Consider the following 15,555-nt stretch of genomic DNA (forward strand, 5'->3'; position numbering starts at 1 on the left):
CAAAGGCACTAGAATGATTTGCCATTTCCTTCTCCAGTTCATTTTACAAATGAGGAAACTGAGGAAAACAGAACTAAGTGATTTGTTCAGGGTCATACAACTAGTAAGTGTCTGAGATCAGATTTGAACTCAGGAAGATGAGCCTTTCTGACTTAGGCCCAGCATGGTACCATCCGCTGTGTCACCTCACTGACCATACCCCCTATTAGTCTGGGACAAAGACCTTAGGAAGAATGGGACCGTGGTATTATGGAAAAAATATTGGATTTGGAATCAGTTATCATGAATACAGATCTCAGCTTTGGCCATTTGCTACCTCTGTGATCTTACAAGATACTTTCTTGGAAATTTAATTTCCTCATCTGTGTGTACATATATATGTATATATATGCATGGATATGTGTATGTCTATATGTGTTTATATATATGTGTACATACATACATATGTATGCACAGTGTGGGGAATCTGGTTAAATGGATTTAGGTCAAGATTACAGAATAAGCTGGAAACTACCTTTGAATTCCTCCAGTTCATTATCTTGACCTAAATCCACTTAGTTCCTAGATTCCTTCCACTAAATATGATTTTGCTTACCCTATTTTACTATCTAATAACTGATATAATTTTACTATCTAATAACATCTAATTATAAAGTCAGACTTAGTATAGTATATTCTGCAGTCAGCAAGTAAACTGTGAAATGGTTTTCCTACATCACTTTTCCACCTTCATTCCCACTTTCCAATTAATAAAGAATAACGATACCACTAGAAAAAACATCCAAGGTTTGATTACTTATCAATGATGGCATCTTGCTTTTTTTTGAGAATTAGGCCTTTCCACAGTAAACCTGCATGATAGGAGTGAAGGCAACTGAGCTTGGGTCACTGGAAGGAGATAAATGTAATCAGCTGGGACAGGAAAAAATTATTAATTAATTTATTAGTTTTATATGGCCTCTCTCTACTAACCACAGGATGTGCATAAGACAGGGTCAACTCCATCTTCAACCAGAGAAGGAGAGAGAATAAATTGTAAAGGAGTGATACTTACTGTGGAGAGGCAGGTCAATTTATCAGTGGGCACAAGAAGGCAGCAGCTGCTGCCAATAGTTCTAATGAGAACCCCAACCTTCTTTCCTCTCTGGGGCTTTCTGTAAGTAACTTAGAAAGGCAAGGAAACCCAGCAGCCCTGAGCTGTTGTTTAGGCACGTACATCCTGCTGCATTGCAGAGCAGTGAAAATTGGAGGGGAAAAGAGCAAGAAAGCTAAGGAAGCTATGTCATCATGACAAAGCGGGGCAGATCTGGGGGTCTTCTGAGCTCTTCCTGTGCTACATTGCCCCCTGCATTATGCATGTCTCTGGGAATGGCTTATGGACTGGACTGGACTGAGTGGTCTTGAACACAAAACATACTGAGGACTTTACAAAGTGGCCCCATACCAGCATCCAGAGTTCTTGACAACACCTTCTGAGTCCTTTCCTATTCTTTAGGGAATACCAGAATTCTTAGATCCTGACATCAGAGAGAGAGAGGAGTCTTTTTTTTTTCCCCAGGGAGCCACTGGGCCCTGATAAATCCATCATCATAAAGTTTAAAGCAAGGGAGACATCAATCATTTCCTTGAAGGCCTGAAGTCCCGGACAAAAATTCTTCGGGTATAGTATAGGCTGAGAGATTCCCACCTCTATAAATAAACACGAGGAAGGAGTTTCTAAAAAGGCAGAAATAGCTAGAGTCTTTGCCAAACCGAATTCATCAGCTGGAGATAACAGGGCTTGCCCCAGCAAATTATCCAGACAGAACATGATGACTTCGAGGATGAGAAGAAGAGAGAAGGAGGGTAAATAAAGAAAAAGCAAAGTAACAGAGACCACAAGCTGGCTCTTAGTCTGTAGGTGAAACGGGGAAAGCCTCAAGATGTCTCCCTTTGCTCACTATTTTAACTTGATGTCTATGTTGATGAAAAAAAGTTCTTGAAAACACCCCAATGGAGAGGTGTGTGTGTGTGTGTGTGTGTGTGTGTGTGTGTGTGTGTGTGTGTGTGTGTGTGTGTGTGTGTGTGTTTTAAGGAGTAAAGAGACAAAAGACTAGACTGGGACAAATAAAAAATTCTCCTGCAGACCAAGGTGAAGTTGCCCAGGTATACAGAGGAGAGGCAATGGCAGAAAGAAAACAGGAGGGGCATTAGGAAAAAAAGAGTCTGCTCCAACTGGTGCTTTAACAAAGCACTCTAACAACTCCAGATACTATCTCTTCATTCATTCATTCATTCCATAAACATTTCTCAGATGCTTACCAAGTGCCAAGCACGGAGATACAAAAAGAGGCAAAAGACAGCTCTGCCTTCAAAAAGATAATTTTATGGGGGAGATTCATTATTTACCATTAGTATAGTTAAATAATAAATATGTAATCTAATTGTTATTATGTGCTATGTCACATTATTTATTTTGTTTTATTTTTCTATCCAGCACTTCACATCCGACTCAAAGCCTAATAACCAATGTTTCTTCTTTTTTCTGCAGATTCGAAATGTGGCTGCCAACCTCTGTGTAGACAGCAAACATGGTGCCACCGGGACCGAGCTGAGGCTGGATATCTGTGTGAAGGATGGCTCTGAGAGGACATGGTCCCATGAACAGGTATTTTAGTCACACACACACACACACACACACACACACACATATATGAGAGAGAGACAGAGAGGGAGAGGGAAAGGAGAGAGAGAGGGAGAGGGAGAAGGAGAGGGAGAGGGAGAGGGAGAGGGAGAGAGAGAGAGAGAGAGAGAGAGAGAGAGAGAGAGAGAGAGAGAGAGAGAGAGAGAGAGAGAGAGAGAGAGAGAGAGAGAGAGAATGAATATGAATATCAGAGGATCTGAGTCTTAATTCTGACATAACTAGTTTCATTATTTTATGCAGGTCTCTTTATCTGTGTCAGCTTCCTCCTATGGAATAGAAAGAGGTAATAACAATAGCTGACACTGAGGTTATCTGATCTAATCATTTCATTTTTTATAAATTAAGGCTTAGAGATAATATATGTGAAAGTAATTTAAAAAGGATAGTGTCATGGGGGTTGCTTATTGAAATATTTGCTAATTAAATTCATAATAAAAATTAAGTATAAGATGCTCTACAAGCATAATGATAACCAAAATGTCTATCTTCTTTCTAGTTCTAATGCTACAGGCTAATTAACAAAATCTTTAAGTTGCTCCCTATCAGCTAGGAATCTCTCTCTCTCTCTCTCTCTTTCTTTCTTTCTTCCTTCCTTCCTTCCTTCCTTTCCCTTTCTTTCTTTCTTTCTTTTTCTTTCTTCCTTCCTTTCTTCCCTCCTTCTTTCCTTCCTTCCTCCCTTTCCCTTTCTATCTTTCTTTCTTTCTCTTTCTTCCTTTCTTTCTTTCTTTCTTTCTTTCTTTCTTTCTTTCTTTCTTTCTTTCTTCCTTCCTTCCTTCCTTCCTTCCTTCCTTTCTTTCTTTCTTTCTTTCTTCCTTCCTTTCTTCCTTCCTTCCTTCCTTTCCTTCTTCCTTCCTTTCCTTCTTCCTTTCTTTCTTTCTTTCTTTCTTTCTTTCTTTCTTTCTTTCTTTCTTTCTTTCTTTCTTTCTTTCTTTCTTTTTTATAGTTTCTACAAAAGTCTCTGGTGTAATATGAGTCTATGAGTCTGACATATGCAAATTCAACTTAACAAGTATTTATTAAAAATCTTCAAATACAGGGATGACCATAAGGACAAGGATGCAAAGGGGGAAAAAATGAAATTAATTCCTCACTCTATAAACATTTACATTAACTAGAGAAGGTCAGGAAGAAGTGTTAGAAGGATAGTAGGCATTAGTGAAATGGTAGTCTGCCTCATGTAACCTAACATTATTCTAAGTTCAGGTGGGAAAAGATGTTAGGAAAATGGTGTTTTAGCCACACACACACACTCCATTATTCTACTGGATTGGTATTACTATAAAATCATTCAAATAAATCTTTAACTCTTGACTAGTTCCTGGATTAGATAACCCCATAAATTCAGGTCTGATCTGACACAACATCCTGTTTCATTTCTGGAACATGACCTAGAAAATGCCTTCTTTTTCAAAAAAAAAAAAAGTCCTCTCCCAGAAGCTTTGTTAACTATCCTGAATCATCATACTCATCTCTTCTACAAGGAAAGGACCTATCACAAACTATCTCTTTAAATTCTCTTAGCACAGAACTGTGAGTGAGCGCCTCTTCCTTAACAGCCACACCCAACTTTAAACTTTATTTAAGTGATTAGCTGGTAAGACAACAGCTTGAGGCCATACAACCAGAGAAGAGGAATATTTCACTCCTATTTATTGTTGCTTTGGAAAAAATTCAGTTCTCGGTGAAAGTAACAATATGGACCTCTCTTGAAGATGAGCAATCCAAAGGATATTCAGCACACATTGCCCATCCACTCTGTTAGGGAAATAAGCCAATTTATCTTCAACCTTTTTAAAAGAGCCATGTTAATGCAGCTGTAGGACTATGATATAAGGGCTATTTTTCAGCTGTGGGCCTGTGGTATAAGAGAAATATAGCTATGGGACTGTAATATAAGAATAGCACAACTGACTAATACAGCTGTGGTACCACAAAAATGGGCTAAGTATTGGTTTATCAGGTCACTTGACTATCAGCTGGTGATCCTAAGGATATTTAACTTGGCAAAGAAATGGCTCAGGGAGTACACAACTGATTTCAGGTTTAGGCAGAGACAGAGATTTCTATTTCTACCTATTTATTTCTACATGTAATTTTTTGACTAGGTAAAGAGGCCATTTTTTGCCTCATTTCTTACCTAGCCTTAATCACTGAGTGGATATTGCTTCAGTCAAACTGAAACTTGTTAAAGACCTTAAAGGCCATGGTCTCCCACTTCATCCAGGGCCATCCCCAGTCCCCCTGATCTGTATCTTGCCACTGGATCCAGATGGCTTTGGAGGAAAAAGTGAGGTAAGTTACCTTGTACATACCCTCCCTTACTTAAACCCAATTCCACCTCCCTGATGTCATGGACCTCTTCAAGAACCAAGAACAAATAACAATAATCAAGTATAGGCAGGACTCTCTTGTACAAGAGGAATTGGACTTTTTCTCTTTGACCCTTGCACCAGGAGCAACGAGTAGACATTGCCAAAAAAAGAAATCTAGGAAAAATGTCCATTCCAAGAGAGCTATTCAAAAGTGGAATGAGCTGTTGAGTACCCCTCTTGTAGATCTTCAGTAAGATATGTTATACTGGGAATCCCTTTGGGATATGAGTTGAATTAAATGACGGTTGAAATCCTACCCAACTCTCAAATTCTGTGCTTTCATCACTTCACTCTAAGGCCCTATTTTCTCCAAGTAAGATGTTGGGCAAAATGAGCCCAAAGCATCCTATTGACCCTAAATCTATGACCTCACAAAATTGTGACAAGCCTTTAGGAAACCAGCATTCTCAAGAAATTAAAGTGCAGACATGGTGAAGTTAAGTTGGGGGGGAGTGTGTGTGCCTTAGAGAGAGAGACAGAGACACAGAGAGAGAGAGAGACAGAGAGATAGAAACAGAGACAGAGGAGAAAGATAGAGAGAGACAGAGAGAGACAGAGACAGAGGAGAAAGATAGAGAGAGACAGAGAGAGACAGAGACAGAGGAGAAAGATAGAGAGAGACAGAGAGAGAGAGAGAGAGAGAGAGGAGAAAGATAGAGAGAGACAGAGAGAGACAGAGACAGAGAGAGAGAGAGAGCTGTAAATTCCTCCTCTGTCTCAACTCATCTCAACATAAAAATAATATTATTAAAACCAGAGAGTTCTCTCAACCACACAAGTCTCATGTGAAGCTACCTTGAGACAGATTGATGGCTTGAATTTTTCTCTGCTGAGTAACTTTAGGAGAAATAATTATTTTCCACATACAAATACCACTCAGTTGATGAAAGCAGGGGTAGTGACAATTTGGGGAATCCAAAATACAGGCAAAGTTAATTGTGTAGAAACAACTTAAAAATCCTCCTCAAACACCACCATTCTGCCTTTAAAAAAATATTTTCTTGGACTGGTCCGCACTTCAACAGAGTATCAGCAGAGGGCAGCACCAGATAGGAGGAAAAAACCCAATAGAGTGAACCAAGAAGTAGAAAGGTTAATGGCTTTTTAACACAGAGATTTCCAGTCCCCAGAGACCCAGAAGATGGAGCTTTTCGGAGATTAAGCTAGGCTGACAGGAGGGAAAGAATTAATCATATTTGAAATACAGATCCCAGTAAATTGATTCTGAGGTTAAAATAGTACAATCTGTTTTATTTTGCAGTAATGAATTGAAGGCCAGATTCACTCCTGCGCCCAATACAACTTAGTGTTTTTGCACGTGGATTTCAATTGCTAAATGAGACAGGAAGTGTCAGAGCAGGGATTATTCGATTTTCTAATTCGAGGAACAAGAATGCAAGCTCTTTCCCAGCTGAAGGGGTGCCTTCCCAAAAGGCAAGAACAAAAGACCAGTGAGAAAGAGGGAAAACACTTCCAGGAAGAATGGTGGAGATGGGAGGCTTCTTCAGTATATTTATTGAGCCATATGTGTAGTGCAGGACTAGGCAAAGGAGGATGCCTAATTCTTTCTGCTAGCTCCATCTATTTAGTTCTTTGTTGTGGTATTTATTAACATGCTAAGATTTTTTTAATTTCCTTTAAAGATTCCTCCCTCCCCCAAAAAAGGTTTTATTTTTGTTTGTTTGTCTTATTTTAATCAAAAGTTTAATGCCATAAAGTACTCTTAGATCTCAAAATAAAACTTAGTACTTCTTAGGAACTCATGATAATAAGAAGGGATGTATAGAGAGGAGGAAAACGTGTTCTTCAGGATATACTTGACAAAACACCATGAAAGGGAAATAACTCAATTCTACCTGAAAGCTGGGCATCCTCCCATTCTGAGAACTTTAGTGACTAGGTTGACATCAAGATAAATTAAAGTCAGCACAAATGGTGAAAGGACATCTTACAGTGATAAATGGGTTTCGTCTAAGAATGAAATTATAGAGATTCAGCATAAAGAAGAACCAGCCCCTAGGAAGACAGTAGTTGCTAAGAACTAGGCAAAATATTTCAAGAAAAGTTAAAGAAAACATTCATTTTTTGAGCAAAAATAAATAAATATTTCTCAACCCAATTGACAAGATTAAGGCTACAAATGTTTCTGTATGTCCAGCTTTACAGTATCTAGTACATTTCAATGTTCCAAAACAGAATGAAGATACTACATGCATCCTTGCCATTAATGATTATTGCTGCTTAGTGTAGTAGAGAGAGGACTTTAGAAGAGCTGAGTTTGAAACCTACCTCTGACATATACTGGATGTTGACCTGGGAAAAATCACTTAATCCCTTAATGTTGAGGGAGATTTCACACCCACTGATGAAATAAAACATGTATTGCCATTCTATCCCAATAGAAGGGATAGTTAACATCCATTATTGACAAGTCTGATTCAAAACTGAAGCATTATTTGTAAGTCAGACAGAAATCAAATTAATTGGTCAGCAAATAAGGATGTCTTTTCAGATATTTAAAAGGACAAAGTCCCACCTCACAAAAAATATATATATATGTGTGTGTATATATATATATATATATATATATATATATATATATATATATATATATGGGCATAATAACAAATCCAGACAAAGAAAAAAACTTCAACGATTCTTCCTGTCACTAATTTTGCTGAAACTCAGTATAGACAAAACTTTTCCTTTAAAAAAAAAAAATGAGGTGAAGTCTGATAAGTAATGCCGTGATACTTTAGAATGGGTGAGTTGTCTTTGACATGATAAAGAGAAAACAGACTGATAGGATCCTAGAGCCAGAGCTGAAACAAATTTCAGGGACCTGTTCATTCCGACTTTACAGATGGGGAAACTCAGATCAGAGAAGTTAAGTTACTCCCAAAGAAACACAGATAATTGGAGGATAAACTGAGGTAAATTTAGAAAATATATATTCCTCAGCTTGTAAATCATATCCCCACAGTAAAAAGTAAGCTCTTGGCGGGCCCATACTAATTTTTTTTAGTTTGATATCCTTACCACCTAGCTTAGCACCTTGCACAGAGTAAATGCTTAATAAATGCTCATTGAGTGAGCAGAACTATCCTAATAAATAGCTGCTATGAACTTCATTTGAGTGACAGGAAAGAATCATCACAATTATAGTTTTCAAGCTAGAAGGTACATGAGAGACCATTTACTAGTCCCTATTTTTTTCAGATGTGAAAACTGAGACCCAGAGGAATAAAGTGACTTGCCCAAAGTCATATAGGTAGTTCACTGGTGGGATTTGAATGCAGATTCTCTGAAACCAGAGTCTGAGTTCATTCTACTATATTGAAGTGCCTCTTCAAATATATATATATATAAATGTACATATATATATATATATATATATATATTTTAAAGGAAAGGGAATTTATTAAGTTCTTAATGAGTATCTGGCGCTTTTCTATGTTGTGGATACAAAGGTAAGTAAGCAAACTAGCTAGGTCTCTACCTTCAAGGAGCTCCTATGATAACAGAAGGAAATGATGCATAAAAGGGAGCTATGAAAAGGATGGGAGAAGATAAGTGTTTAGAAATGGAAGTGAAGGAAAGGTTCTAGGTTCACTGATGGCAGCCCCAGGGGGTGATTTAGAGAGGGAGGGGAGAACAGCAGCCCAGCCGTACTACAGCTTCAAAAGATCTCCGCTTATGTAAGCTTTAGGACCCCCTCCATTACAGAAGATCGAAATTTCCTTTCATGCCTTGGGAGGTGGTTTGCTTAAGTTGATGTGATCACCTAAGTCCCTGGTCAGTCATCGTGAGTTTGGCCAGGCTGATCCTCAGACCCACAAACCATCACAGGCTGTTAATGTCGGTTAGTTGTTTTCGATAATGTCCACCCCATTGTGATCCTTCTTGGGGTTTTCTTGGCAAGGACACTGAAGTGGTTTGCCATTTCCTGCTCCAGCTCATTTTACCGTTGAGCAAACTGGACAGGGTTAAGTGGCTTTTCCAGAGTCATACAGCTAGGAAGGGTCTGAGGCCATATTTGAACTCAAAAAGATGAGTTTTTCTGTCTCCTGTCTGGGCATTCTATCTACTGCTCCACCAGTTGCCCCTCCAAATATTGTTATCCCCATTGTTTCTCCTTAGTCCATTCATGTGATTTCACTAATATGAGGGAATTAAAGGGTTAAATCTCCCACCACCAATGAAGATGGGCGGTTCATCTACAGCTTTGACTTTCCCCAGAGACACAAATAGAGTGTGTTTCATAGGCAAGACTTGAATCTAAGTTTCCCTTCCTCTGAGACCATTTCTTCATCCACTGTGCCATGCAGCTTTTCATCTCCATTTTATAACTGAGGAAACTGAGGCTCATAGACATGAAGTCACTCATCCAAACTTAGCAAAGGTCCTTCCACAACACCATGCTGGCAGTCCTTAATAGTATCAGGATCCCAGATCTGGGAGAGGGATTGTTCTTGCCAGTACTTTGTCAGATAGAGGCCAGAGATCTGTAGGTCTAGCATCCCTAATATTCTCATCCTTATGAGTTTGGCTCCTAGACTTCCTGCCTGGTTTTGCTATCTACCTGCCTCCCTGCCGGGATTACTTTCCATTTACAAGGTATTTATCTTATGCATAAATAATCATTTACATGTTGTCTACCTCATTAAAACGTTAGCTTCTTAAAAATCAGGACTGTGTTTTTGCCTTTATTTGTATTCCCAGAGCTCAGCACTATGCCCACTGCAGCATAAGAGCTTGATGTGCACTTAATGACTGAGTGCCTCACTGTCTGGTTTGGGCTGTTTTCCATCCTGACCAACTCTGTGTCTGGCTTCCACTCCTACTCATTCCTGTGGATTTGCCATTTCCCAAACCTTCCCAAGCTCCCCACTTATTTTACTCCTCTCCTATGGTTTGGTAGGTTGAAATAATTTTTGAAATTCTCAGCCTTGGCAGGAACTAAACCACTGCCCTCCTACCCTACCTTGGCAGCAACAAGCCTTGGCCAATGATATAGAAATTCTGCTGTTTGATAAAATCAATACAGTGATAAAGCTGTCCAAACAAGTAGAAACATCCCCAAAATCAATAATAACCAAAGATGCTGCTCTAGCAGAGAGCCCTAGGGACCAGGGCCGTAAAGGACCTTGGAGGCCGACTCCTTGGTGGTATAGATGAGAAGCAAAGAAAGGAAGTGGCTCTCAACGTCATCTAGGCAATAAGGCACTGAGCCAGGCTTTGAAATCTGACTACAAATCAAATGCACTTTCCAGTATGGAACTAAAGCAGATGTGATGATTGAATATCATAAATCAAGGAACACCAGTTATCTCGGGGGCTTGTTGCAACAAGTCTTGGAAAAGAGAATTCTTCTAATGCAGCAAGAGAAATAGTGTTGTTTTGTTTTTCTTTTTTTTTATTCTAGGAGATAATATTCTTGAGAAATCTCTCTATCCCAGCCACTCATGTACTTGATAATATAGCTTACCCTACTAAAATAAATTGACCCAGTTTTGCCTAAGCTTGAAAAATAAGCATCACAGTGATTGCAAATATTATTTTGCATATGTTGCTCTGAGATACTGGAAAGATTAAACTGTGAAAGTGGCTCTAAAGGTCATTTAGAGATGAAGGTAGTATTGTTCTGTATGACTGGAGTTTAATTGCCCTTTAGTTTGTTGCTTAAGTAAGATTAAAATATTTTGTATGGGAGAGTGGAAAGGATCCAGGACTTAGATTTAAGATATGGATTTAAATTTTACCTCTGATAATCAAGAGCAGTGTAATATTGAGCAAGTCATGTGATGTCTCTAATCTTCAATCTCCTTATCAATAAAAGATGGATAATGTTCCTAATACCTCACTTTATGAGTTCAAAGTACTATAGAGATGTGGAATAGCTAGGTAGGGCGATGGATAGAGCACCAAGAGTAGAATCAGGAAGACTCCTTCTCCTAAGTCCAATTCTAGCCTCAGATACTTCCTAGCTATGTAACCCTGATCAAATCACTTAACCCTATTTGCCTCAGTTGCCTCATCTGTAAAATGAGTGGGAGAAAGAAATGGCAAATTACTTCAGTATCTCTGCCACAAAAACCCTAAATGGACTCACCAAGAGTCAGACGTACAACTAAAATAGAGTCTGCCAAGCTTAGCAGATAGAATGTTGGGCTTGAGGCCTACAAGAGCAAGGTTCAAATCCTACCTCAACCACTTATAAGCTCTTGATTCAAGGCAAGTCTCTTATCCTCTCTCAGACTAAGCTCACTCCTCAATAAAATGAATATCTATACTCTATACCTCCCTCCCTGGATAGCAATCAAATGGGATATTATACCTAAAAGTCTTTGCAAACACAAGTTCTGTATTGATATTAACCATCAAGGAACTCCTATTCTATTGGATTGCTACAGAAAAGTTAGAGAAAATAAAAGAGAATTCCCCCAGAGACAATAAAATGTTGTCTTATGTGTATATAATTATATGTATATAATGCATAGATGTGTGTAGATGTGTATAATATATATGTGTGTGTATATGCATATAATACATGCATGTGTGGGGATGATGTGTGTATATTATATGTATGGTGCATGTAGGTTTCATATGTGCTTACATATATAATTATGTACTGTGAATTATCTGCTCAAGAACCCATGAAGAGTATTTGTGTCTAAAAGTTAAGATAAATAGGGGTAGCTAGGTGGCGCAGTGGATAGAGCACCAGCCCTGAAGGCAGGAGGACCCAAGTTCAATTCTGATCTCATAACCTGAACATCTCCTATCTATGTGACCCTGGGCAAGTCACTTAACCCCAATTGCCTCAGCCAAAAAAAATAAAAAAGATAAATATAATATTCCAGAACTGACAAGGTCTTTGTCTTTCCTTCTGGAAGGAATGAAACCTAATTACTCAAGAAATAAAGATATCTCTACTTTCTTTTTTCTTTTTTTTTTAATGTCCCAGAAAAGAGAATCCACCATCTCTCCTCAAGAAATTCTTTCAGATGTCTCAGCTAAAAAAAGCTTTTATCCTACAAGTGTCCCTTTATGTCCTGTCTTCATGAAGACTGCAAATAGCTACTCCCCAACCACCTAGACAATGTCCTTTCCTCTGCCTGCAGGCCTGTATTTAGACCCAACCTTTCCATTCTTCTTTTCTTCAGTCCACTTAACCTCAATTCCTTAACTTTTGTTCATGCAGACTATTTGGCCAACCATTTAATCATTTTTTGCAGTTGTTATCGTCCTCTGGAATCACGCCAACTTCTCCACTTTTCCATTTCCTTTGCAGAGTCTAAAACTGTTCCTGGCACTATATTAAGGAACTATGCTAGGAGCATTATAAGTGCTATCTCCCACCCCTCCATCAAAAAAAAAAAAATGGTGCCCCATTCTAGCTTTGTATTTACTTCTGGTCCCAGGTCTATTTCCATTTTACTTACACAATGATAGCCTTTCCTCATTTTTTTTCCCTTTTTTTTTTCCTTTTTTTTTTTTTAACTGCATTCAGAATGATAGAATCTTAGACTTGGGAAGGGCTCTTAGAGGTCACAGACTCCAGCCTCTCACCGCCTGCTGCACTCCTGCTCCCTGCGATGTTCCTGACAGATGGCTAGCCAGCCTCTGCTTAATATCTCCAGAGACAACAGTTTGCCTCCCCAGGCTCATTTGCCTGTGCTTCTCCTCAGCTTCATCTTTTAAGCTTTATCAAGCTCTTTTTTCAAAAAGAAAAAAATTATAATTCTCATCCTTCTGCTCAGACCAGTGCTGCCCAAGATTCATCCCTCACACCCACCTTGGCGATTGCAATGGCCTCCTGATTGGTCCCCCAGGATCCATTCTCCATAAGCTGCCAAATTTATTTTTCTAACACACTTTTTTGACCATTCCCCTACTAAAGTTTTGCTAGTAGCTCCCTATTGCCTTTATGGATAAAATCTGACTCATCTGTTTGGCAGATCCTTCACGCCAGATCTAATTCATCTTTCTATATTTATTCCACATTATGGACATACTACAGCCTGTCCTACTTGTTGTTACCCATATTCGATAGCCAATCTCCCATACTGTTTCTCATGCCTGGAATGCCCTCCCTCCTTATGTCAGTCTTTTAGACTAGTTTCTAATTCCCTTCAAGGATCACCTCAAGGGCTGTGTTCTACATGAAGACTTTTCTGATTCTCCTTGATCTCTTCTCAAAAAAATATTTTGTATTCATTTCATTTTTTTATATTTAGTCATCTGCATTTATATTATCACCACCTCCCCTGCTTTCCCCCCATCCCCACAAATTCATGTGAATTTTTTAGGTGAGAAAGCATTTGGTTTCTCTCTTTAGGTACCCTAATACCTAGCATGGTGGCCAACATGTAGGAAGTGCTTAATAATTTTTGTTGAATTAAAATGAATTTTTACTCAGCTGATTGGACAGTACCTGAATATAAGTTCAAATGGAGATTTACAAGGTTTTGTCCCTTCTTTAGGCAGCACTGGCTTTCCATTCTGACTTCTATTTTCATTTGTATCTCCTCTCTTTCCTTGGTGCTAATGTTATAAAAGTGTTTTCTGATACCTGTTTTGTTCATAGTCGAGATGGTGGAGGCCCCTTTCTGCAGCTGACCACAAAGGAAGTGTTTGGGATTGAGAATAGAAATATTCTGTCCAGTGCCTATCTCCTCCACAAAGAACTCAAACTTACCTGAAATGCGTTATTTTATTTTCTAGCTATTCACCTTTGGCTGGCGGGAAGATGTGCGTCCTGGAGAACCACTCCACACCCGAAAGTTTTGCTTTGATGCCATTTCCCACAGTAGCCCCGTCACCCTCTATGACTGTCATGGCATGAAGGGGAACCAGCACTGGGGCTATCGGAAGGTAAGTCACAATCGCAGACTCACCAAGGCAGCTGGGTGGTATAGTGGAATCAGCACAAAACCTGGAATCAGAAAGTTCAAATCCATCCTCCAGTACTTTCTCATTGTGGGATCCTGGGTAAATCACTCAAACTTTGTCAGCCTCAGTTGCCTCAACTGTAAGATGGGAATAACTCCCAAAGTTAATGTGAATTTAAAATAAGATATTGTAAAATTCTTGTCATAGAGTGGGCATTGAATAAGTGTTTCCTTCTTGCTTAGGACTTAAACTGCTTGAGATCTTAAAGATCACCTAGTACAATCCCCTCCTTTTACATATTCAATTCAGAAAATATTCATTAAGCACCTACTCTGTGCCAGACATCAGGGATACAAAAACAGAAAACAAAATTATCCCCAACCTTCAGAAGCTTACATTCTGCTGAGAGAGGTATAAAAATGTATATTCTGACTCTCCCTTCCCAGTAAATTAACATCAGAAGGATGGATTTGAAAATTTAGATCTTGGGTTCAAATCTTGCCTCATCATTACTAGTATGAGATAGAGCAAGTTCCTCAGGCTTCAGTTTCCTAATATGTTTTTAAAAATTAAAAAGAGATTAGATTGGTTGACTTTTCCAGCCTTTTTCAGCTCTAAATCTCTGATCCTGTGTGCATAGATAAATTATATACATGTATAGACATGTGCATGTGTGTATATATTGTATACATAATATATACACATGTGTATATGGAAATATAAAACAATTTCAAGAGGGAGAACATTGATAACAGGTTTAGAAAGGCCTCAAAGAGCAGGTTGTACTTGAGGTATCCTTTGAAGGAAACTAGGAAGCCAGAAGGGAGAGATGAAGATGGTCAAGAAAAATGCCCAGAGTCAGGAAATGGAGAGCCTTGTTTGGAGTAGCTAGAAAGCCAGTTATCTGAGTCACAGAATATGTGGGGAAGGGGATATAAGATAAAAGAAAACCAGAAAGGTGGGAGGGGCAGGTTCTAAAGGGCTTGAAATATCAAACAAGGGATTTTATATTCGATTGTGGAGATGGTAGGGAGTCACTGGAGTTTATTATCCAGGGATTGGGAAGGGAGAAGGTATGGAGAATGATCCAACCTGGGTTTTAGGAAAATCACTTTGACATCCAAAGGAAAGAAGGGCTGGAGTGGAGAGAGGTTTATGGAGGAAACACAGGCCTTGACGACAGGTTGGATGTTTAGGGTGAGAGTTAGGAGTCAAGGACAACATCCAAGTAGTAAGGTTGGATGACTGGGAGAATAGTGATATTCTCAACTCTAGAACGGAGGTTTGGAAGACAGGAAGATTTGGGGGAGAAGTTCCATTTTGTACATGTTAAAGTTAAGCTGTCTATAGGACAGCTGGTTAGAAGTACAAATCTGGAGCCAGAGAATATCAGACTAGAAATAGTAATTAAATCATGAGAGCAGATGAGATCACCAAGTAAAAGAACAGAGGGAGAAGAGAAAAGGCTAAAGTGGGCTCTATGGGATACTCGTGGTTAGTGGACATGACCTGGATGAAGGAAAGTAAGGATTTAATTGCTAAGAACTGGAATGAAGCATAAAAGCCTTGATAGAAGAGATTATCAAGGAAAAATAGTCTCTGATG

The 15,555-nt window shown here is 38.9% G+C and overlaps 1 protein-coding gene across 2 annotated transcripts in view; it reads left to right on the plus strand.

Moving 5' to 3' along the window:
- Nucleotides 1-15,555, plus strand: part of GALNTL6 (polypeptide N-acetylgalactosaminyltransferase like 6) — a 1,464,604-nt gene that overhangs the window by 1,429,126 nt on the left and 19,923 nt on the right. For both annotated transcript variants that reach the window (XM_074275446.1, XM_074275447.1), the window contains 2 exons: nucleotides 2,531-2,647; nucleotides 13,783-13,932. In XM_074275446.1, coding sequence (XP_074131547.1) covers nucleotides 2,531-2,647; nucleotides 13,783-13,932 — 267 coding nt within the window. The remainder of the gene's footprint in view (nucleotides 1-2,530; nucleotides 2,648-13,782; nucleotides 13,933-15,555) is intronic.

Source organism: Sminthopsis crassicaudata, chromosome 6, assembly GCF_048593235.1.
Source record: "Sminthopsis crassicaudata isolate SCR6 chromosome 6, ASM4859323v1, whole genome shotgun sequence".
NCBI classification, from domain to species: Eukaryota; Metazoa; Chordata; class Mammalia; order Dasyuromorphia; family Dasyuridae; genus Sminthopsis; species Sminthopsis crassicaudata.